We start from the raw sequence: 24,478 nt of genomic DNA on the forward strand, positions 1-24,478 counted from the left end.
GCATTAACCACCACAAAGGGCAAACTCCCAGGACCGCCCCTAAGATTCGGTTCCGTCTATCCCGAGAAAGGGGAGGTGGTCTAGAAGTCCGCAGCTTTGGGAAGCTCCTCGCTTTGGATTGCTTACTTTTAACAAGGGGGAAAATGCGCCACCTGCAGCCGCGGAGGCAGAAGCAGAGGAGTNAAGGCCTCAGTCCCCGCGTACCCCGCGTACCCCGCGTCCGGCCCGACCCCTGTCCCGGGCACGCCTCCGGAAGACCCGGGGACACCAGGCACCGCCGAGGCCCGGCCTGACGCGCGGAGGCGCCCAACTCGCGCGAGAACTCGCCGGGACGCGCCCGCGCTTTCTTCGACGCCACTGTTGACGGAGAGGAAGTTCCGGAGAGCCGCAGGACGCAGACGCGGCAGCTCGGGCTCGCGCCAGCGCGCCGTCAGTGCGCAGGCGCGCCAGCCGGTTTCTTTTCTGCTCTTCCTTCTCCCGGTCTCCAGACGTCAGAGGCCGTTGGGTCCTATGTCGCGCCGGGCCCTCCGGAGGCTGAGGGGGGAACAGCGCGGCCAGGAGCCCCTCGGGCCCGGTGCCCTGCAGTTTGCCCTCCATGATGACGATGATGCGGAAGAAGAAGGCCCAAAGCGGGGTACAGGCAGCCGGCGCCCCCGGGGCGCAGGGAAGGAAGGCGTCTGCATCAACAACCGGTTCGAGCTGGTGAGGAGCGGGGCTGCCTCGGGTGGGGGTGGTGGGAGAGGGCGGTGTGGGGNTACATTGGTTTTAGGTGGGGCCATTGGGACCTGGGCTGCTTGGGTGGGCGTGGCCGTGACATCGGGGGGCGGGCCCGGAGCACAGTGGGCGGGGCCTCGCCCCTGGATCGGGGAGCTTTTCGCTTCGTCCCAGGGTCGAGCCAGGGCGTTGCAGGGACATTGCTGACTTTCTTGTTTACTTCTCACGACCCAGGACTTGGCGCTTTGCTCATCGCTGAGTCCCCCACAGCAAGTGTCTGACAGAAATAACACCGTAGATGTGAGTGGAAGGAGTAAGCGCCCATCAGGGTTTCTTTAGCCGGATTCAGTCTGGGCTTTTCCATGTGCGCGCATCGCCTCATTCTGACTTCTTGTATCTGTGTGCGGACGGGTAACTGGCTGCTTGGCTCACCTTGTATCCTCTCCACGGCGTGCCCGAGTGGTTGGACAGACAGCAGTAGGTCTGAGGATCACGGAGAAACCAGTGACTCTTTGTAATCTCTTTCTTGGTCTTACGATTGCTCCTTTATGTGAAGTTGGCAAGTTAGCAACCTCGTGAGATGGCGGGGCGTGTGGGCTGCCAGTGTCGGAGTGTGGTTTAGACATTACTGACCTTCTCTCTTACGGTGAGAGACAGCCTCACCCTGTAGTCTCTGGCGAGGTGGGACGAGTCCTCTCCTGATTCCCCACGGTGCTCCTCCACTTGTTCTGATTCTGAGACCAAAAGTAACTCCTTCCCCTCTACTCTGTTTCTTCTGATTTCTTTTTCTTTCTGGCATTTTTGTCATAAGAAATTTCAGACATGCACAAAATTAAAAGTAGTGTTGGCCTTCCTGTGTCCAGCTCCCAGCTCCCGCAGTTGGAAGCAGGGCCAGTTTTGTCTCCCCATCACATCACGTGTCCTTAAATTTGCCAGTCATTTCTCTGGCTTCTCTCAGAATCCTGAAGTCTTCTTTCTCATCTCACTTGTTCACGGGCTGAAATCAGTTTGTGCCAAGGGCAGCCATTTCCACAGACGTTTTATCTGGTTGTGCTTTTTCTTTCCCATATTCCCCAGATTTAGTCCTTAACACCAACAGCTATTGTTTGGAGGACATCACACGTTCCACGGGCTGGAGGGTGTTACGTATCCCAGGTGCTGCTGGGGTGTCATCTGATTCACATAGCCTGGGAAGGAGACCTATAGAGCCTCTTGTGCAAATGACCTACTAAGTGACACTTGAAAAGTAAACCCAGGCTTTGTGACCTAAAATCTGTACCCTAAACCACGTCATGGTATTTACCTCTGAAGCAAAATTAATGTTCCTGCTGAAGAAGAAAGGAGGGCAAATGAACAGGGAGCAGAGTGTTTGGGAGAAATGAAAAAAATGGCAGGTGCTTACATGTGTGAATGGAGGAAAAGAATTCTGTTGTGGACCTCCCCATGAAATCATGTCGGAGGGATTCAAGATCTGCAGCTGCTCAGGCTCTGCTGTTTGTGTGTTCCCTTCCACCAGCTCAGATGTCCTTCCTGCTCTTGGGATTCAAACATCCAGTTCAACATCTGTCACCTCTTAGACCTTTCAGACATCTCAAACCCAGTGTGTCCAACTGTTAACTGCTCTTTCTGCCCTCAGCTCCCCTTTCTTCAAATCCCCCCCCATGACCCCACACTGGCCAAGTTTACCCCATGAGCTCTCCCCCCTCATTTCTTTATANTCCTCAGCTCCCCTTTCTTTAAATCCCCCCCATGACCCCACACTGGCCAAGTTTACCCCATGAGCTCTCCCCCCTCATTTCTTTATAATCTTGCCTGCTCTGCTCTAGCCGGAGTGATGGATCCCCTTTGCTGTCTCCTCTGCCTTTAACGCCTTGTATTCAGGTGTCACGTGTCTCGCTTCTCCTTCCTCAGGATTCGCTCAGATGACGCCTTCTCCATCTTGCCTACCCTTTCTACAGACTGCTTTAAAAGGGGAGTTACTCGCACATTCCCATTCCTCTTTTTCTGTTCTTTCTCAATTTTCCCTAGCAATTATCATAGGACCTACTGTACAGATTCTGTGTTGGCTCTTTCTATTTGGTGTTGCTTTCTTTCCTTGCTCCCTGCTGAAGTGTAAGCTTTGTGGGAACAGAGACTTTGGCGTTCCCTAACAGGTCCCCACCACCCTGCGTCTGGTGCCCAGCTGTGCAGAAAATTTACTGCATGAGTTAGCATTTGACCAGCAGGTACTATCTCCAGCCGGAATGTATGTATGCAGGCTTTAGAGTCAGAAGGACCTGGGTTTGAATCCCAGCCCCACCTCTTCATAGCTGTGAGAACATGGACAAGATATCTAACATAAGCTTCAGCTTCTCTGTTTCTTGGGGATGATATCGCTTAACTTTAAGGGGTTTTAATGAGTGATAAATGAAGTAATATGTGTAGCCTTTAGCCCATACTGGGTGTACAGTCAGCACTCTGCAAATGTAGATATTAAATGAAATTGAAAACCAAGTGAAGTAGGAATGTGACCCAAAGTGGTTTACTTAGAAACCTTTCTAAGGGGGCAGCAGTGCTCTCCTGGAGAGAGGGAAGCGGAGCAGAAGACACTCTCCTTTGTTAGTTTATGGGTTTATCCTCACAACTAGCCCTTGGGTGAATTTTTTTGGCTTTAGATTAGAAATCATCTCTCTCCCCTTTTTTTTTTTTTAATTGTGCATATACGTGGACCTGCACATTTCAAAACTGTGTTGTTAAAGGGTCAACTGTACTTGTACATGTGTCTGTTTTTATGTACAATGTAATGGTCACTCCCTGAAAGAAGTATCTAAATTATAAAATCAAATAAAAAAACAGATTTCCTCCAAAATAAGTTGCAGTGAGGGGCGGCTGCGTGGCTTAGTCGGTTAAGCGTCCGACTTTCGCTTAGGTCATGATCTCGCGGTTCGTGGGTTCGANGATTCAAACCCACGAACTGTGAGATCATGACCTGAGCTGAAGTCAGATGCTCAACCATCCATTGCCAGAGGCCTACTAAAGAAATGTTAAAGGAAATAACTTCATTGTGATGAAAAATGATGCCAGATGGAAATGTAGATGTATGTGAAAGAATAAGAAACGCTACAAATGTTAAATAGGGTAAATATGTGATGTTTCCTAGTTCTTGAATTTCTTTAAAATCTAATTGGTTCTTTAAAGCCAAAATAATAGTGTATTGTCAGGTTTATAATACATAAAAGTAGGATGTGTAGCGGCAGCAGTACTAGGAAGGGGAAGAGCCGGGAGCCTGCTGCTATGAAGGGCGTGGGTTGTGTGTGCAGCGACACAAGGTTGCATAAAAGGTGCTTATTGTAAACCTCGAGCAAGGACTGCAAACGTCAAGCAGACACAGACTCATGCTGGCATAAACATAGACAAAGCAGATCAATGCTACAGAATCAAGAATTCAGAAATGGATTTGTGCTTACACAGCCACTTGAGTTTTTTCAAAAGCAATTCCATGGGCACTGTTACATCTCTGTAACAAATGAGGGTCTAATTTTACTAGCTGAATGGAGAAAAATGAACTTCAATCCCTACGCTCCCCTCACACACAATAACATACTGAGTATGGACCTTGGGTTTACACACTGAAACTATAGTACTTTTAGAAGAAAGTGCTGAGGACATCTTTGTGACTGTGACATAAGCTAAGATTTCTTACACTGGGTGTAAGAAGCGCAAACTAATCACAAGAAACTATTGAGAAAGTGGACTTCATCAAAACTTAATTCTGCCCATCAAAAGATTAAAAAATGAATAGGCAGGAGGCATCTGGGTGGCCCAGTTGGTTAAGCGTCCTCTTGATTTCGGCTCAGGCCTTGAGTTTGAGTCCCGTGTCCGGCTCTGTGCTGACAATGGGGACCCTGCTTGGGATTTTCTCTCGATATCTCTCTCTCTTCCTTCCTGGCTTGTGCGTGCTCGCTCGCGCTCTCCCTGTAAATAAATCAATATATAAACAAACAAACATGAATAGTCAAGCTACAGATGGGGAGAAGAAGATCACAAGACATGTATGATAGAGGACTTGTATCCAGAGCGTGTGTGAACAGCTCATAAAAGCCAGTAATAGGGGTTCCTGGGTGGCACAGTTGGTGAAGGATCCAACTTCAGCTCAGCTCCGTGCTGACAGCTCAGAGCCTGGATTCTGCTTCGGATTCTGTGTCTCCCTCTCTCTCTGTCGTTCCCCCAACCCTCCCCCCGACTCTCTCTTTCTCAAAAATAAACATTAAAAAAATTTTTTTTAAAAAGGCCAATTTTTCAACACGCAGAAGATTTGAACAGGCACTTCACAAAGGACTGGCTGATACTCACACGAAAGAACATTCAACATGATTAGTCACAAAAGGTAAATGTAAATTAAAATTTTAATATGATGCCACTCACTAGAGTGGCCAAAATTAGAAGTACTGATGATGCCAAATGGTGAGAATGTGGAGCACGCAGAACTCTCAGGAAGGAACATAAAGCTGTACAGCCACCTTGCAAATAGGTCTGGCAATTCAACATAGATCTTGTATCTTATAACCCAGTGATTCCACCTCTGCATACGTACCCGGAAGGCTTCTGCATAAACGCTCACACAGTATCTTTCATCCAAACAGCAGCAGATGGGAAGCCACTCAAATGCCTTCCTCTGCCTGATGGATAAGCTAACATAGTAGATCCACACAAAGGAGGACTGGGGACCGGTAATACGGGCACCTACAGGGTGAGCCTCAAAACGTTACACTGTGAATGGACACAAAAGAAGACATACTCTAGCCCTTTCTGCACCAAGTTCTGAGACAGGCATAAGACATCTCTGGTGGAAAAAATCTTAGCAGTGTTTGCCAGAGTCAGCAGGAAATGGTAGTTGGAGACGGCATGAGGCATATATTTCTGGGGTTACGGGAACATTTTATATCTTGGTTAGAGTGTGGGTTACAAACCCATGCAATTGCCGAAACTCCCACCATACATCCATTTCAAGATACGGAAATCCACCCCCTGCCCCCCCAAAAAGATAAAATTCCCACCCAGTGTTTATTGAAATATTGATCAAGGCTTATCCCTGTGGAGTAGCAGGGAACATGTGTAGTGAACAAGAACCTCTTGAAATTGTTAGCCATTTGAGGCCTTGAAACTGATGAAAGTACCAGTGTTTGGATGCCAAGTAAGATTTATCTCAGGATGGTGGGTGGAGGCCCTTTGAATGCTGGTGCCCGCAAAGAGCAATCATGCACAGACAGCAACTCTTTCCAGTCAGGAAGCAAAACCGAGCATGTGTATCATCGGAAGTCTGCATGTGTGCGCACAGGCCCAGAACATTTCAGGTGAAGTTTAGCTTGGCATAGAGTTTATGAATTTGAATTTCTCCAAACACCTCAAATTTCCAAAAGGGGCTCAAAAAATAATATCTTAATGGGGCACCTAGCTGAGTCAGTCAGTAAAACATGTGACTTTTGATCTTGGGGTTATGAGTTTGAGCCCCATGCTGGGTGTAGTCATTACTTTAAAGTAAATTCTTGGGGCATCTGGGTGGCTCAGTTGGTTAAGGATCAAACTCTTTTTTTTTTTTTTTTTCTTAACGTTTATTTCTTTTTTCTTTTTTTTTTATTTCTAGGAGAGAGAGAGAGCATGAGCAGGGGAGGGTCAGAGAGAGAGGGAGACACAGACTCTGAAATGGGCTCCAGGCTCTGAGCTGGCTGTCAGCACAGAGCCCGACGCGGGGCTTGAACCCACGAACCGTGAGATCATGACCTAAGCGAAAGTCGGATGCCTAACCGACTAAGCCACCCAGGCGCCCCTAACATTTATTTCTTTTTGAGAGACAGAGTGAGACCGCGTGAGCAGGGGAGGAGCAGAGCAAGAAGGAGACACAGAATCTGAAGCAGGCTCCGGGCTCTGAGCAAGCTGTTAACACAGAGCGCAACATGGGGCTCGAACCCACGAACTATGAGATCATGACCTGAGCCAAAGTCAGATGCTCAACCGACTGAGCCACCCAGGCGCCCCAGCATCAAATTCTTAATTTTCGCTCAGGTCATGATCTCACAATAGTGAGGTCTAGCCCCATGTCGGGCTCCGTGCTAGACACTGAACCTGCTTAAAATTCTCCCTTTCCCTCTCCTTCTGGCCCTGCCCTGCTCTCACATAGGGTGTGTGCACACTCTGTCTCTCAAAAAAAAAAAAAAAAATTTTTTTTTAAGGAAGTGGACATGACGTAACCAGCACCCAGCTTCACTGTAGGCATTGGGGTACCATTTCCCAATACTGGAGAAAATGTAGGTGCCAGTTACCCAATGTACCCCCCTTTGTTTAGAGGAAATGTCCCAGGAAGCCACGTTCTAGTTTTCTTCCTTTGCTCCAAAACCTAAACCAACCAGGCCACGCCTGGGCGCCTGGCTTTACAATGCTGCCCCTCAAAAGAAGGTGTGTACAATAGAAACCCCCATAGTATTGGGCATGGCTGGGACAGAAACTGTTTTGGTAGAATTCCAGCATTTTGAGTCAGGTATGGATTTGTGGACAGATTAGCATGATATACTCCTGAATTGTATCCTTGCCACGTGGAAATCTCCATTGGTAAAGAAAACAAAAATTTGTTCGTGTGTTTTCTTTGACACTTTCCCAACTGAGATGGTCGGCTGCGAGAGATCAGTCAGTGAAAAATCACCAGGTGCGGTATGATCGCAAGTTTAACAAAAAAAATTATCTTGGGGTCGTGGGTGTTAAAATGGATGTTATTTTTGGGGTGCCTGGGTTCAGTGGTTGAGCGTCCAACTCTTGATTTCAGCTCAGATCATGATCTCATAGTTCATGGGATTCAGCCCCACGTCAGGCTCTGTGCTGACAGTGCCGAGCCTGCTTAGAATTCTCTCTCCCTCTCTCTCTGCCCCTCCCCTGTGCATGTTTTCTCTCTAAGTAAATAAATTTTTAAAAAAATAGGTATTATATTTTATTTTTTGAGCTTTATTTATTTCGAGGTTCTAAACTGAACATAGAGTTCGGTATTTGGACCTCAGTGCTCTAGACTGGGTCCATCCCGTCTGGTTTATGAAGCATGTTGTTATTATTCCTGTTGACCTGTTCGTTCACTGACTGGCTGAAGGGCCAGAACTTCTCCAGTAACTTGTAGCCGCCCCCGCCCCCATCTCACCTCTGGGGAGTGTGTGTGTGGGGGGGTGTGTTTAGGGTTTAGTGTGTGCATGTGCAGTTCGTTCCTTTTCTTCCTTTTCGCTGCTACGTAAGCTTCTGTCATGTGAGTTGTTGTTGTCACGTGTTATTTCTGTAACAGAATAACAGAGTTTCTAGGTAGGTCAGTCCTTAGGTCCCGTTTCTTCCCCCAGGTTCTTGTCCTGTTTGCTACTGTAGCCGAGCTACCTAGAGTCCCCAGTAGGAGGAAAGAACATTAATCCGTTGGCTGAACAGATGTATATACAAATCTTTGTGCTAGGGTTTCGCTCAGTTAGGAGGTAAGTCGCAGTGTTTGGGGATTCTTCATTATGTCAGCTCTGAAGACAGAGCCACCATGGAGCCACACGGTGCCCAGCATTCTCTGGAATTTACTGACTAAAGTAACCCTGAACCAGAGCTTGTTCAAAAGGTGAGCAGTACGGCTCTGCTAGGCACATAGACGTACATTTCTTTGCATTACGACCTCAGGTTGACCCTGAACGTGTCTCCCCGCCTTCCCACCCCGGCCCGGCCCTGTCCTGCTCTCCGTCTCTACCACAGTTCAGTGTCACTATTTAATCTGTGACCAGGACACCTGTAACACGCTTGTTCCCTCCCATCTGTTTTTCCAGATAAACATCGAGGACCTTGAGGAGGGACCAGTCCTGAATGGGGAGCGATCCGATTGTCTGCTCACAGACACTGTGGTTTCGCGGAACAGAAGGAGGTCCCAGAGCGGAGGTGCAGACACCAAGAAAGCTGGAGAAGTGGCTGACAAGGCGCCCCCAGAGCAGGTGTGGGGACTACGAGGGGCCAGCCACATACACCCTCTGCTGGCATCTTCTGAGTCCCAGCTGCGCCCACATTTCCCTGGGAACCCGGTTAGATTTGCCTGAAATCCTCAAGACTAGTTGTGGCATCAAGGAGGCCACACGCTCGGTTCCCTAGACAGGTTTTCTTGGCACAAGAGTGGCCTCCACCCTTCGGGAAGCTCTGCCCCTCCTTCCCAGGGGGTGTGTTTTGTGACTGTGGAGCTCTGGTCAGGTGGTCGAGGCCCTGGGCGGTGTGGGTCGGTTCGGGTTGGGATGTGGCTGTTGGGCACCATGCGCGGGAGGCCGCCCCTGAAGCGCTCTAATGCTTCACTCACTGAGGGCCTGCTGTGCGCCTGCTGGGTCCTGGGGGCTCCGGTCGAGAGAGCGACAGGTATGGACAGACAGTGCAGCCAGAGGGACTTGACTCGCGGTGTAGAGAGGGGCACCCTACTGAGCTTGGGGTGGTGGGGCGCTGCACACTGTGGGGCAGGAGGTGGCCAAGTGAAGGGACGAGAGAGATCGGGCAGAGGCACCAAGGGCTTAGGGGAGTGCAGTGCAGGGTCCCAGCCTCCAGGGTGGCTGCGCGCGGCAGGGAGAGTGGTTGACAGAGTGGAAGATGAAAGCAGAGGGCAGGTGGGTGGACGCCCCTCACCCTGTGAGCCCCTTGAGGTCCTGGGAAGCCGTGAGTTCCGTTGAGAAGGAGAAATTGGAGGCAGGGCCAGAATCACAGGCCGGTGGGAGGTCTGTGTTGTCGGAGAAGGTGGGTTCCCGGGACATTGAGGGTGAGAGCGAGCAGCCGCCAAGCCTGTGTTCCCGTGTCCATCTGCATCTTGCTGCTTTAGTTGTCAGGGTTTAAGATCTTATTGTCTCTTTCCATTGACTAAAACGTGCTTCTTTTGTTAGTCAAATCTAAGTGGGAAACTCCGAAAGAAGAAAAAGAAACCGAAAAATAAGAAAAACACTACAGGAGAAATTTTGGTATGTGCATCTGGCTGTTTCTCAGGCAGTTCATTTTCATTTGGTATTTTGATTCCTTTCCTTTCCATTAGGAATCTAACTCAGAGGTCAGGGAAGGTCACTTACCAAATTTCGCTCTTTGTTCACTTTGTTCCTTAAGGGTCGGACTCCATTTTCCATTTTCTGGCGACCTTCTGAAATGATGCTCTTTGGACAAGGCAGCCTTTGTAAATCCGCTGCCCGTGTGCCCTGACCTTTCTCTAGTGCCAGTGGACTAACTAAATGTTGAGGTGTAAGCCTCCAGGTTTGATTTGTTGTCAGAAAATCTGTTCTCATTATTGCCTGCAGTCCTCATCACCTGATTCTGTGTCCTGGAGAGGCTGTAGCACTCTGCCTGTCCCTGGTAGTTACATCCAAGTCCCGCCTGAAGAGGTGTAGGCTTGTGCTTTGTCACTTCAAGAGCCATTCTAGTTCTGTGATCTCGCCGGTCCTGAGCCGCCTCTAATGAAGCATCTCTTCCTTCTCCTAAATATATGTGCAGCACACAGCGTTTAGAATATACAGTCTTTCAGGAAGGAGACACAATATAACACTTATTCTTTGCAAAGATCATTCTATTATTGATATTACATTTAAAATAAAGTTAGTGGGGCGCCTGGGTGGCTCAGTCGGTTAAGTGTCCAACTTTGGCTCAGGTCATGATTTCACGGTTCGTGGGTTCGAGCCCCGTGTCGGGCTCTGTGCTGACAGCCAACTCAGAGCCTGGAGCCTGTTTCAGATTCTGTGTCTCCCTCTCTCTCTGACCCTCCCCTGCTCACACTGTCTTTCTCTCTCTCTCTCTCTCTCTCATAAATAAATAAAACATTTTTAAAAATTTAAAATAAAGTTAGTGTGGTGATTAATAGGTTGTTCTGGGGCTTTCAGGAAAACGGGCTGGAAGATATTGATCGCATCTTGGAGAGGATCGAGGACGGCAGTGGCTCACACCGCCCAGGCCCGCCTCCCCTGAGCTCCAAGAGGCACGTCCTATATGTGGAGCACAGGTACAGCCCCCTCCGTGCTGGCTGAGACTTCTGTGCAAGGGGGAAGTAATACTGAAAAAAGAAGAGAACTTGCTATCTTTATTTAAAGTGATGTAGGTGTATTGCTAAGCATTTAGGCGATAGGAGCAAGGAGAGAGAAGCAAAGGGAAACTCCTCTCTGTTTCCAAGGACTCATCACTTAGCTTTATGTATCTGGGAGTGTTTTTTCTCAAAAGGTGTTGAGGTAAGATGTCATCCCTGGGATACGTCATTGCTCTCTCGTCCTTGTAGATGCTTATGAAAAGCCCTTCCCTACTACAGAGATTGTTGCCCGTGTTAAAAAAGCTTATCCTGAGTTAAAAACTTTAACTTATCCTAAGTTAAAAAACTCTTATCCTGAGTCGGCGAGCACACCTGGATCTAGTCCGCAGGTCTGAGGCTGCTCTGATTTGGCCCCAGTACCGGCTGCCTCTGCTTCAGGGTTAGTGTGGTTTGGAGAAGGCTTGCCAGTTGCTTCCATGCCAGAATAGCTCTTCTCTCTGCTGGCCTTTACGTGACCTTTCAGAATTCCCAGGGTCATTGTAGAAGAACTCAATTTCATTTTTTTTGTTTGTTAAATTTTCAATTCTCTAGACACTTGAATCCAGACACAGAACTGAAAAGGTATTTTGGTGCTCGAGCTGTCCTGGGGGAACAAAGGTAAGACGGACCCTGGGACCCTGGCTCTGTTCTGGAAGAAGGGAGGGAGCACTCTCCAGGCCTGTTAGCCCCCAGGGACTTACGAAAGGAGACCCTAAGGACTGTGGTTCTGAGGGATCAGAAGGGGATCAGAGAGAAGTTGGTGTTTGACCTTTTCGATGGCCAGTGGGCTCCATCCCTCATACTGCCTTCGCTAGCCTGCGAGTCACCATTTGGCAAGGGTTCTGGAAGTCCTAAAATTTTGAGCTTCTAGGCCAGAAATCTTGGCCGACTTCATTTTTGTTTCTCAATCAGCGAGCAAAACCAACACGATTAGATTCTGGGATACGTTTGATCATTGTTAATTTAACAGTTCTTAGTGATTAATGCCGTGCGGTAGACCCAGGGAGAAACGCTCTGATCGTGAGGGGCTGTTTACAGACCTTTCTGCAGGAGGCGTGGGTGCTCAGCAGAGTCCCATTCTGACTGGGAGCTGTCAGCCGACAGAGGCTTTGTCGTTTCCAGTACCGTCTGTCGTCTTTCTAAATGTAGGAGTGAATGCTTTTTGTAAAATAAATAAATAAATAAAAATCGGAGGCAATTCGGAAGGGCCCCTGTGACACCCCCAAAGATGACCAGTCCGGACAGCTTGCCGCACCTCTCTGAGGCCCGTCTGCATGCACTCCATGTTCCCCAGAATCACAGAGCCCTGCCGGCCTCTCTCACCAGCTGGCTCCGCACGGTTGGGTTCCAGGCACCATTTTCCATGCCCGGTGTCTGAGGGGAATGCACTGGTCTTGGGGGACGGGTGCCGGGGGACGGGTGCCGGCTTGTGTGCTGGCTGCGCTCTTCCTGCGGCTGTGTGGCCTTTTCTCGCGCAGTTGCACAGGATGGGGGTCCTGTGTGGTGTAGTTCCACGTCTCTCCGCCGCCCAACTGCTGCCTGGTGTTCTTCCTCCTCTGACCTAGAGTGGCGTTAGGGGCTTTAGATTCTGTCATAATATACAGATGCAGGACTCTTCTTGTTATTTGCTAATGGTTTTTGGTTTTATCGTTGGTGTTAAGTTATTCAGGACACAAGAGTTTCTGACTTTATGTCTTCTTGGGGAATATTGATGAAAAACATTTTCTCTTAAAAATGTTCCTTGTGAGGGGCACCTGGGTGACTCAATTCGGTTAAGCGTCTACCTCTTGATTTCAGCTCCGGTCGTGATCTCACGGTTTGTGAGTTTGAGCCCAGCGTCAGGCTCTGCACTGACAGTGGAGAGCCTGCTTAGGATTCTCTCCCTCTCTCCCTCTCCATTCTTCTCCCTCCTTCTGTCTCTGTCTCTGGCCCTCCTCCACTTGTGCTTTCTTAAAATACATAAACTTAAAAAAATAAACAAATACGGGGCATCTGGGTGGCTCAGTCGGTTAAGTGTCTGACTTCAGCTCAGGTCATGATCTCATGGTGTGTGAGTTCAAGCCTTGCATTGGCTTCTGTGCTGACAGCTCAGAGACTGGAGCCTGTTTCAGATTCTGTGTCTCCCCCTCTCTCCCTACCGCTCCCTTGCTTGTACTCTGTCTCTGTCTCTCTCAAAAATAAACAAACATTAAAAAACTTAAAAAAATATATACAAATAAATAAAATATTTTCTTGGTCTGAACATCGGGCGTTTCCCCGGCCCAGCTCCACTTGTTGGCCTATGGTTGGTGTGTCTGCATTTTCTTTTTTTTTTTTTAAATGTTTTATTTATTTCTAGGAGAGAGAGAGAGACAGACAGCGTGAGCAGGGGAGGGTCAGAGAGAGAGGGAGTCACAGACTGAAACAGGCTCCAGGCTCTGAGCTGGCAGTCAGCACAGAGCCCGTCGCGGGGCTCGAACCCACGAACCGCGAGATCATGACCCAAGCGAAAGTCGGACGCTTAACCGACTAAGCCACCCAGGCGCCCCAATGTGTGTCTGCATTTTCTTCTCATTTCCGCCCACTCCTGTTCCCGTGCCTGTAATACTTCACGTAATTGTGTTTATTGTTTTTATAGTATCGTTATGCTTCTTAGGATATCGGTTCCTTCAAAAGTTTAAGTTCCACCGAAGGCTTCCCTGCGAAGCCGCAGCTCCCCCGCCCCCCTGTCCATCGTTGTGCAGACTCCGTGTGGCTCTGGGTCCCCTCCGTCTCGGTGGCCAGCTCAGAATGCGCGGCCGGCCGGCGCACGGCGCTTTCTCGGAAAGCCTCCCGTGACAGGCGCGGCTGACACACCTGCCCCCCTGCTCTGCTGGTGCCCCCCGCCCCCAGCGCCCCCTCTCTGTTCTGTACGAACACTCACTGCAGGGCTGCGCCGTCCCTGGGTCCAGAGACCAGGCGGTTCTGCGTATCCAGTTCGCCGTTTCACACCCTGCCCAGCGCCCGTCAGAGCGGGACTCCATGCTGGGGCGACCGAGAGACCGCCCCCCGCGCCCCCCGAAGGAAGCCCCGCCCACAGGCCCTCGCTCAGACCGTTCCTCGCTGCGTCTGCCACGTGGCGCCGATCCCTGAGAGGTGTTCCATCGACGGAGATGAAATGTATCCCAGCTCCTAGACTTCATATCGGTTTTGCTGCCGATTGAGAAGCAAAAATAAGCCTGGCTAACGTTTCAGGGCTCAACACTCGAAATTTCAGAGGCGGTCATTTGAGTGTTTCTTCAAATTGTGAGTCCAATTTGGAGGTACCCTGTTCTCCTGCAGTTTTGCCTTCATGGTGGGAGAGGAAACATGCTTTTTTACCCTGTTCCTCATGCAGGCCGGATTCTTCCTCCTCTGTATTTCCTTAATGAAATGGTTCGTGTTATCAAGAAAATGTACAGAATCCCATGCACAGGTCCGCATGCCCATTACTCAGCTTAAGAAACAAAGCCTCAGGGTTAGAGCAGAAACCCCTCTGTGCACCCACGGCCTCGGAGGAGCCCAGTGAGGCCGGGGCACGGGCTGAGGGGAGATGGCAGTCTGGGCACCGCGTCTCAGGGGGCTGACCTCCCTCCCCTCTGCTCCCTTGTGCTCCCCGGCTCGTCCTCACCCAGGACTGTGTTGATGTGTGTGTGCTGAGCCCCCCCCCCCCNGGGTCAGAGAGAGAGGGAGATACAGACTCTGAAACAGGCTCCAGGCTCTGAGCTGGCAGTCAGCACAGAGCCCGACACGGGGCTCGAACCCACAAACCGCGAGATCATGACCTGAGCGAAAGTCGGACGCTTAACCGACTGAGCCACCCAGGCACCCCCGTGGTTCACTTTTCAAAACCCGTTGTTGCGTTGCTGCCCTCTGGGAGGGGAGGCGAGGACCCACCTCAGGACGGAGGTCGGCCCTCGTCCTGTGCGCAGCCAGTGGTGCCTTTGTCCAGCCTGGTCCCCAGGGAAGCCTGCTCGTTCGAGTCCACAGGAGGCCTTACAGGCTTGTTCTACTCCTTATCTTTTTGTTTGTCTCCTTTTTACCTTTCTTTCCTGCCATTTTGAGGAGACTCTAAAAATTTTCAGTTTTTCTTTCTTTCTCCGGTTGTTTGGTTATTTAGCTCACAGCACACAGCGCTGTTTGGCACTCATCACGCTCTGTTCGTGCTGTTCGCGTTCCCTCCTGCCCATGCCCTTCCCTTCCCACGGTTTCACCTCCGAGGTCCCTCGGAGATCAGGCAGCGAAGATAAGGCTGTGACTGCACCCCTTCTCCCCAGGCCGAGGCAGCGGCAGCGTGTGTACCCCAAGTGTACATGGCTGACGACCCCCAAGAGCACCTGGCCACGGTACAGCAAACCAGGTGAGGGCAGTGCGGAGCCGCGGGGGCCGGGCCGTTCCTCTGTGTGAGCAGTATCCGAGAGCCCTTGGGTCAGGGGCAGGGACACCCGCTGTGACAGGAGCATGTGGCACCCCGGCCTGCTCCTGTGTGTGGGGGGCTCCATGACCCCCACATGCTGCAGCAAGGACACCCCCACTCTGCTGGCAGAGCCCCCTGAGCCACTTGGAGCAGAGGCTCTGGGGCTGTCAGGAGGGTCTGAGTTGAGGGTAGCCTGGAACCACTCACCTGTTCTGGAAGGTAAGTGGTTCCTCAGAAGAAGCTGGGCCTTCACCCAACATGGGGTACAGGAGGAAAGGCCGTCCACTCGTGGGTGTGGATCACCGTCGCCCCAGAGGCCTGGCCGCAGCCCCTGCACGGTCGCCCTTGCCCGTCTGCATCTGGACTTTGACCCGTGTTTCGGCCCAGCCAGATGCCATGGGGTTGGCGCTGTGTGTATCCTGGGACATTTGTGACCGACCCCCCCCCCCAGGGGGTGTGGGGGACACCTTCATGGGAAGGACCGGACTGTGGTGCCGGTGTGGCCCCGGCGTGGCGGTCAGGCCCGGGCATCCTGGGGCAGCGAACCCTGTCACGGGGGCTCCCGTTGCGCACGCACAGAACTCATCTGCCGGAGCCCCGGGGCCTGACGCTGCGCTTTCCCCAGGTCTGTCGATGCGGTTGCTGGAGTCCAAGAAGGGCCTCTCCTTCTTTGCGTTTGAGCACAGTGAGGAGTACCAGCAGACGCAGCACAAGTTCCTGGCCGCTGTGGAGTCCATGGAGCCCAACAACATGGTGGTACGGGCATCCCCGCGGGAGGGCCCTCGCCCAGCCCACGCCCCCTCCGCAGTCACCCAGGCTGCCCTGGGTCTGGGTCCCAGACTGTGGTCCCTCGTCCTCCTGGCCCCTCTCCCCTCCAGCGTATGCCCGGTCATGGGGGCTGAGGACCAGGGCAAGGTGTTTCTGAGGACCTGCCTCATCTTCTAAGGGCTGCTTGTGTGGGGTGTGGCAGAGGGTGAAGGTGGAGGTGCTGGTTCCCACCCCAGGGCGGGTAGGTGACTCGGCCTGGCTTGGGCGATGAGCTTGGTTTCAGGCGAGGGTGTTACGCGTGTCACCCTGGTAAAATTTTCACGAGGTTTATGTGCCTGAAAGAAAAGCTTGCTTGGGGCTGGCGCCTCGCTGCCTGCTGTCTGGGGGCGCCGCTTGCAGCCCCATGTTCCCCCTGCCCGTGCAGGTTCTGCTCCAGACCAGCCCGTACCATGTCGACTCGCTGCTGCAGCTCAGCGACGCCTGCCGCTTTCAAGAGGACCAGGAGATGGCCCGGGACCTTGTAGGTGAGAGGGCGCTGCCCGGCTATGCTTCTGGGCCACGCATGCCTTCCCCGGGGGGAGGGGGGGTATAGGTCTTGTTGTCTATGATGACAGCAGGTACCAGGGGTTTGCCAGGGTCGTTTTTAAACAGTGGGTTTCTCGAGATACAATTCATAAACCACATAATGCTGCCATTGAAAGCATATGATTCACTGGTGTGTAGATCAGGCCAGAGCCTTACCGCTTGGTCACTACCGAGTCTCGGTCATTCACACGACCTCTGAAAGAACCCCTGCCCATGACCTGACACCAGCTGGCAATCCAGGTCTGCTTCCTGTTTCTGTGCATTTGCCTGTTCTGGACATTTCCTTTGAGTGGAGTCCTTTGACTCATGCCTACCTGGCTTCTTTGATTTACCATAACGTCTTCAGAGTTCACTTCTCATACTGCTAAGCGGTGCTCTGCGGTGTGGATAGGCCATGGTGTGTGCGCCTGCCAGCACTTGGGGACACTTGGCTTGTTTCCACTTGCCGGATCATGTGATAAACAAGCTGCTGTGGACGTGTGCACATGGGTTTTGTGAGGTTGTGTTTGCACCTCTCTGGATAGAACGCAGGGGCCCCCCGTCCTGCCTCTGGGGAAGCAAATGCAGAGAGTGGCATCGGTGACCCCCCCCAAGGCCACATCTGTGCCACGGCGTTTCCCAAAATCCTCACTTTATGACCTTCCTTTGCGAGCCTTCTTTGCGAGCCATAGGGGATGAGGTTGCAGTTGCCGCAGGGTGGCCATGACCCTCCCCTGGTGTTTGGTGGCCTGCAGAGCGAGCGCTGTACAGCATGGAGTGTGCCTTCCACCCCTTGTTCAGTCTCACCAGCGGGGCCTGCCGGCTGGACTACCGCAGACCTGAGAACAGGTGGGTCTCACGGGCAGGGTGCCTGGGTGTGTCACAGCTGTCACGCGAACTGAGCGCCCGTGTTGGCGCAGTGGGAGCAGGGAGAGGACTGTCTCTGAGGAGTCCCACCTGCTAGCTCGCACCGGGGCCTCTTGCTGGGTACAGCTTGAACGCGAGATGGCTGAGCTCAGGGACAGACCGATTGGGCCAGCCCGGGGCTGCTTTTGTCCTTGTTGGAAGTGAGTCTAGGGGCGCCTGGGGGCTCAGTCGGTTGAGCGTCCGACTTCGGCTCAGGTCATGATCTCACAGTTCGTGGGTTCGAGCCCCGCGTCGGGCTCTGTGCTGACGGCTCAGAGCCTGGAGCTGCTTCAGATTCTGTGTCTCCCTCTCTCTCTCTGACCCTCCCCTGCTCACGCTGTCTCTCTCTCTCTCAGAAATAAATAAAACATTTAAAAAAGAATTTTAAAAATGTTTAAGAAGTGAGTCTAATAAGCTACGTCAGCTTGAGCCTGTTCCCTGTGCTCCGTGGTCGTGATTGGGTGACACTTGTCTCAAGGCCCCGCTCTGGCACCGACCGTCACTGAAGGAGGCCCGAACAGCCACAGTGGCTTCCCTCACCCCCTGCTTCTTGCCCTCGTGGGCCCTGGGAGGTGGGGGTGCGCCCTCTGTCATCCCGGTGCCTCCTCGCCCTCTCGCCGCCTCCAGCGTCGGTGTTCGGGCCAGCGCTGCCGCTCTCTGCACCTGACAGTCGGCCTGGGCACGCCGACCCCGACTGCGCAGATCGTCTGGCTTTGCCTGTGTTAGTCTGGTCTCTCCAGTGAAATTCTTAGTTCTCAGAGGCAGGTTATGAAACACGGACATCACAGGCCCTAGCAGGGTGGTGGTTACTGATACAGTAACACTCTACCAGGATGATTCAAGCCCCAAAACTGGATGCGTCCAGCGGCATCGTCCCTGCCAAAGTTGGGGCTTGAGGGTAAATTAGGGTGGTGATTAGAGGAGATGTTGAGTCTGTTCTCTGAAGCGATCAACAGAAAACAAGATGTTTTCAGCTACGAGCTAAGCTTGTTTTCCTCCACGTGGACACGTAACTGCAAACAGCATGTGGAGCATCACCATCTCTGCAGACACAGGAAGACTCGTGAACATTCGCAGTGATTAGGCCACCCAGGACATGGCCAGCGCAGCCAAGGAGCAGGGGTCGGCGTCGGTGCCGGACAAGGCTCTGGCTGCCGCACTGATTCACGAGGGACTGTCTTGGATCTAGGAGCTTCTACCTGGCCCTCTACAAGCAAATGAGCTTCCTGGAGAAGCGTGGCTGCCCCCGCACGGCGCTGGAGTTCTGCAAGCTCATCCTGAGGTAAGCGCCTACGGCTGGCGGTGTGCTCACGGCCTGGGACCGTGGGCGGCGGTGCCAGCGGACCACTTTGTGCTTTGTCTCCCCCCTCCCCCCACCTCGGGAAGCCTGGAGCCCGACGAGGACCCTCTGTGCATGCTGCTGCTCATCGACCACCTGGCCTTGCGGGCACGCAACTACGACTACCTGATCCGCCTCTTCCAGGAGTGGGAGGTGGGTGTGGGCGTGCGCTGTGATACGGGCCGGATCTGCCCGCTTTGCTCAGTCCGGGCTCCGTGCACCCCAGCACGGTTCTGCCAAGCAGTGGGAGGGTCTGCACACACCCCACCTGGTTTCCCGACATCCAGGCTGAGACTGGACACAAGAAAAAGGCAGACTCTCATTAGTGACCGTCGGGGTGATTATGTATTAAAGCAATGCTATTTTAGGTATTTTAGTAGTGGGTTAAATGTAGCATTAGTAAACATTAATGTCACCTGTTTTAATTTGGCTGCTAGGGAATGAGTGTTCCTGTTACACGGTGCTGTCTTCGGGGGTGTGAACCTGACCGCCTTCGGTGGGGCGGGGGCGGGAGTGGGGGATTGACAGCTTACCTTCCTGAGCTCTGAGCTTGACTCTTCTCACTACGTGTTCGTGTGTGATTGAAAAATGACCACATAAATCATTTTGAATTCTGTCACTTGGGTAGTTGGCCAAGGAGTCCCACCTCTGGGGATCTAGTTTCTAGAAGTTCCCGGAGCACCCCCATCCCCCGCAACAGGGCTGCAGAAGAACGTAGGTGGAGACCACGGTCCCGTTTTAGGGGAGAACACACGGCACATCACGTGTCGTTTGCTGCCTACACGTGCAGAGGGAGGCAGGGCGAGTGCTCGGCCCCGTTGGCAGCCTTGATCGGGTCCTGGCGGGAGGAGGGATGATCCTCCTTGCCGACCCGACTCCGTTTTCCGCTGTGACAGAGCACAGGCTGGCTGCTTCCGCAGCTGAGCCCGTCACGAGAGCGGGCATCTGTCTGTGCCCCTCCTGACTCTACCTCCCCCAGGTCCTTCCTCTCGTCCATCGCAGGCAGTTTTCTACCCTGCCAGGGCCTTTTACTTGTCTTCTGCCCCAAGAAAGTCCCCAGAGGTAATGGGAAGTTGCCATTTATGCCAGGTGGAAAGATACCAGCACAGCACTGGTGTTCACCACGGGCCCCTCCAGCGACTCCAGAGCAGCTGCGAGTCTTGCGTCTTTGGTCTTTGCCACATTCAAGCTCCAGACTTTGTTCCTCTACCCCTTTCAGGCTCATCGAAATCTGTCTCAGCTCCCGAATTTTGCCTTCTCTGTGCCATTGGCCTATTTCCTGCTGAGTCAGCAAGCAGACCTCCCTGAGCAGGAGCTCAGCTCCGCGAGGGAACAGGCGTCTCTCCTGATCCGCCAGGCGCTCATCATGTTCCCTGGAGGTGGGTGCGGTGTGTCCTGGCAGCGCCTGCGTACGCGGCCAGGCCCCAGCGTGCGCCCTCCGCTTAGAGAAGGGCGCGTCTTCAGCAGGGCTTTTGGACAAGGTGGAGATACAGCTCAGAAGCAGCAAATGAGTCAGAACTGACTTTGGCGTTCAAGTGTCTTGGGGCTTCAGGATAAGTTTTTGATATTGACTGAGACAAACTTATTTTCTGAAGATGTGATATTTTCTTCTTTTTTTTTAAGTTTGAGAGACAGAAACAGAGTAAGCGGGGGAGGGCCAGACACAGGGAGACACAGAATCTGAAGCAGGCTCCAGGCTCTGAGCTGGCAGTCAGCACAGAGCCCGATGGGGGGCTCGAACCCACAAACTGTGAGATCATGACCTGAGCCGAAGTCGGACACTTAACCGACCGAGCCACCCAGGCGCCCCTCTTTTTTTTTTTTTTAAATTTATTTCTGAGAGAGAGACAGCGTGAGCAGGGGAGGGTCAGAGAGCGAGGGAGTCACAGACTGAAACAGGCTCCAGGCTCTGAGCTGGCAGTCAGCACAGAGCCCGATGGGGGGCTCGAACCCACAAACTGTGAGATCATGACCTGAGCCGAAGTCGGACACTTAACCGACCGAGCCACCCAGGCGCCCCTCTTTTTTTTTTTTTTAAATTTATTTCTGAGAGAGAGACAGCGTGAGCAGGGGAGGGTCAGAGAGAGAGGGAGACACAGAATCTGAAGCAGGCTCCAGGCTCCGAGGGGTCAGCACACAGCCGGACGCAGGCTCAAACCCACGAGCCGCGAGATTGTGACCTGAGCCAAAGTTGGCCACTTGACCGACCGAACCACCCAGGTGCCATGATGTGGTATTTTCTAGAGAGATAAGTGAGCTGCTAGATGTTAGCAGAACCCTGCAGGAGGGGCCCGGTCAGCAAACTAGGGTTTATGTTCTTGCCCTCAAATCCCATCTTTCTTTTTTCTTTTTCTTTTTTTTTCTTTTTAATGTTTTATGTATTTCTAGGAGAGAGAGAGAGACAGCATGAGCAGGGGAGGGTCAGAGAGCGAGGGAGTCACAGACTGAAACAGGCTCCAGGCTCTGAGCTGGCAGTNCCGTCTTTCAGTTGGGTTGAATAACTTGTTCTGGGATTGCACGGGGAACCTCCTGACATCCTGGGGCAGCGGGCTGGTGTCTGTGTGATGACAGAGCACTGTGGGCTGATCTCCTTGGTGATGAGAGATGAGAGAAGATCCTGCCTCCCTGCCAGGGTCCTGGTGGGCTGCAGGCCTCCGGCCACGTGCAGGTTCACAGAGGGCGTGTCTTGGGACCGGCCGTGCTGCCTTACGTGTGCTGTCCCCACAGCCCGCGGCTGGAGCAGCTCAGGTCCTCGAGGTGACCCCTTCACCTCAGTGGGCCTGCTTTGTGTAGGCCGGGAGAGGAGGTGACCAGGGTCCCCACTTCTGGGGCTCACATCCTAGGGCAGGGAGACCGTGTCAGGTAGTGCCATGTGCTGGGCAGAGCACGGAGCTCAAGGTCTAAAACAAGCATGGTGAAGGTCCGAGGAGGCAGCCAGGGCGGGGCTGAGGCCCATGTGACTCAGGACTTCCACTGGACATGTTCTCAAGCTCTGCCTGCACGTCCAGGCCCCGCGCCTCTCCATCTGTGCTCCCACGGGGCTGCCTGGCCAGGCCCTAATGAAGTGACCTTTCCCCATCAAGGTGCATGGAGTTAGCAGGCGAGGTGCTTCGTGGGCACGGGCTATTTGTGTGGGGCCGGGGGTGTGAGCCACCCGTGAAGTCACTCGGAAGACAGGGTTCTCCAGGTGACATGGCTGTTTGGGGAAGCCACAGCTGCTCAGGGGGAGAGACAGGTTCCGCCCGAGGCCTGAACCCCGCAGGCTGGCCCTCCCACCAGCCTGCAGATGGAGCGTACGATGTCAGTGGTTAGAACGCCTCGTGCGTGTGCCTGCGGGGTATGGGTGCGACCCCTGAGATGCCGACCAGGCCTCCGCGTGGCAGCTGGACCCACGGCCCCCTCCAAGGTGGCAGAGATCCCTGGGGGGGCTGCTGTGGGTAGACTGGCCTCACCCTGGTGTCACCCTGCCCGCGGGGCCCCTGCTTCCTCTGGCAGCCCTCCTCCCTCTGCTGGAGTACTGCAGCGTGCGGCCAGATGCCACCGTCGCCACTCACAGCTTCTTTGGACCGGACGCTGAGATAAGGTAAAGACCGATGGGCCCTGGGAGGGCAGTGCCTGCTTGTGTGTGAGTCGTGGGGCAGACTGTGGGCGTCAGCTGCTCTCCTGTCACCGGGAGGGGCCTGGCAGCTGCTCTCTGCTCGAGACTGGGCGGCTGGACTGTGCTCCCACGGGGGAGGGCTGGGTCCCCGTCCAGGTGGGGCATCGCCTCGAGGGTCAGGCACAGAGCCAGCCGGCGTGTGAGCACCCTGCGGCCTAGGGCACAAGCCTCCCTGGTGAGCAGTGAGCAGGGCACGGCTCCACCGTGCGTGCATTTGCTGGACAGGGTTCGGGTCACTGCACTTACTGGCATGGCTCACACATCTGCGCGGGCAGATACTATGTTTTCCACATTTCTTGCTAAAAAAAACAACAACAAAGAAAAACGTGCAGATGGGAGCCAGCCACCCTCAGACCCTGTTTGCAAACCACAGTGGTTCTTGCGGTGTCTCTGTGTGTGTGCACCGACGTACGTGTTCTTTTCTGGCTCTGTTAAAGAACTCATACTTTTTAATTGTTTTAATGTTTGTTATTTTTGAAAGAGAGAGAGAGACAGAGTCTGAAGGAGACTCTAGGCTCTGAGCTGTCAGTACAGAGCCTGACGTGGGGCTTGAACCCACTAACTGTGAGATCATGACCTGAGCTGAAGTCAGACATTTAACTGGCTGAGCCACCCAGGCGCCCCAAGGAACATGTACTTCTTAAAAAACACGTAATCCTGAATAGAAGTAAATGCTGTGTGTGTCCCGCACCCCCTGGGTGGTTGCCTGTCCCAGGTGAGCAGCCCCTCCGGACAGCCTCCTCACCCCAGGCTGCCGGACAGGCCCCGGACACTCCCCGAGGGTGCCGGCGGGCCCCGCTCACGAGCTCCGCTCCCCCCCAGCCAGCCCCCTGCCCTGAGCCAGCTGGTGAGCCTGTACCTCGGAAGGTCGCACTTCCTCTGGAAGGAGCCGGCCACCATGAGCTGGCTGGAGGAGAACGTCCGGGAGGTTCTGCAGGCGGTGGACGCCGGGGACCCTGCGGTGGAAGCCTGTGAGAGCAGGTGGGCCCGGGGGTGACAGGGCGGCACGTGGCCTCATGAGTCCTCGTGGGAACGAAGCCCGTCTGCTCGGGTGCTGCTGGCACAGACGTGGCAGCCGGGCCGGTGCGGGCTCCCTTCCACGTGCCGCCCTTGTGTCCCCGGGTTCTAGGCGGAAGGTCCTCTACCAGCGTGCGCCCAGAAACATCCACCGCCACGTGGTCCTGTCTGAGGTGAAGGAAGCCGTTGCTGCCCTCCCCCCGGTAAGGGAGAGGGGCTGAGACGGAGCTTCGTCACAGGCTGGGCCCTTCCCCTCACAGCCGGGGTTTGGCGAGGTGGAGATGTGACCTCACAGGGCTCAGAGCAGTGACCCAGCCACTCGGGGCCCCGGGGCCTGCGTCCTGTGGCACTAAAGTGAGAGACCCTGACACAGCGACCCTGTGATTCTGTGTCTGCCCCGCGGCACGCACACTTTGGCCCACAGGTGTCCTCTGCAGCCCTCAGAGCCGGCAGAGTGAGTGTCCCGGTGGAAGGAAGGCCGTCCCCACCCCTTCACCCGGTGGCTTAGTACAGAGGGTGCGCAGGGCCTCGAGCCCAGGGACCCTCGCCGTCTGACGGGCGGACGCCTGCGGAGAGCCCAGTCCAGCCTGGAATTGGCTGCGAGTCCGGGGGGGGCGGGGGGCCCAGGGGCTCACGCGGTTCTGTCTCCCTTCCTGAAGGATGTGACCACGCAGTCTGTGATGGGCTTCGACCCCGTACCCCCTCTGGACACCATCTACTCCTACGTCAGACCAGAGAGGTACCGCTCGCCTCCTGCTTTGCTCCTTTGCTTGTACAGCTTTGAGGTCAGCGCTTCGGGGCCACTGCCTCCCGCAGATGCAGGCCCTCAGAGGACTGTGGCTTGGGGTCACAGGTCAGCTTTTGTCAGCCGTGTTCTTTCACTTCTTCGTCTAAAGTAGGAGTGTTTTTCTGTCAGTTTTTGGAGCAGGTGTTGGAGGTAACAGTGGGCAGCAAGAGCAGGGCACTCCCTCTGCCCTCATGGGGTTTACAGGGCAGGGGGACAATGTATTAATTACGGAATCTAGAAATAAATGTAGAGTCAAAACTGCA

At 53.6% G+C, this 24,478-nt stretch overlaps 1 protein-coding gene across 1 annotated transcript; it reads left to right on the forward strand.

Moving 5' to 3' along the window:
- The first annotated feature begins 373 nt into the window (after positions 1 to 373).
- Positions 374 to 24,478, forward strand: TCF25 (TCF25 ribosome quality control complex subunit). The gene is made up of 16 exons (XM_077754142.1): positions 374 to 702; positions 8,523 to 8,684; positions 9,606 to 9,680; positions 10,584 to 10,702; positions 11,315 to 11,380; positions 15,037 to 15,119; positions 15,802 to 15,932; positions 16,369 to 16,468; positions 17,264 to 17,357; positions 18,604 to 18,696; positions 18,801 to 18,906; positions 19,973 to 20,132; positions 22,249 to 22,336; positions 23,234 to 23,392; positions 23,541 to 23,631; positions 24,088 to 24,478. The coding sequence occupies exons 1-16, from the start codon at positions 511 to 513 to the stop codon at positions 24,325 to 24,327; spliced, it is 1,959 nt and encodes a 652-aa protein (XP_077610268.1). The 5' UTR covers positions 374 to 510; the 3' UTR covers positions 24,328 to 24,478.

Source organism: Crocuta crocuta, unplaced genomic scaffold (assembly GCF_008692635.1).
Source record: "Crocuta crocuta isolate KB4526 unplaced genomic scaffold, BGI_CrCroc_1.0 scaffold61, whole genome shotgun sequence".
In the NCBI taxonomy this organism is placed as follows: Eukaryota; Metazoa; Chordata; class Mammalia; order Carnivora; family Hyaenidae; genus Crocuta; species Crocuta crocuta.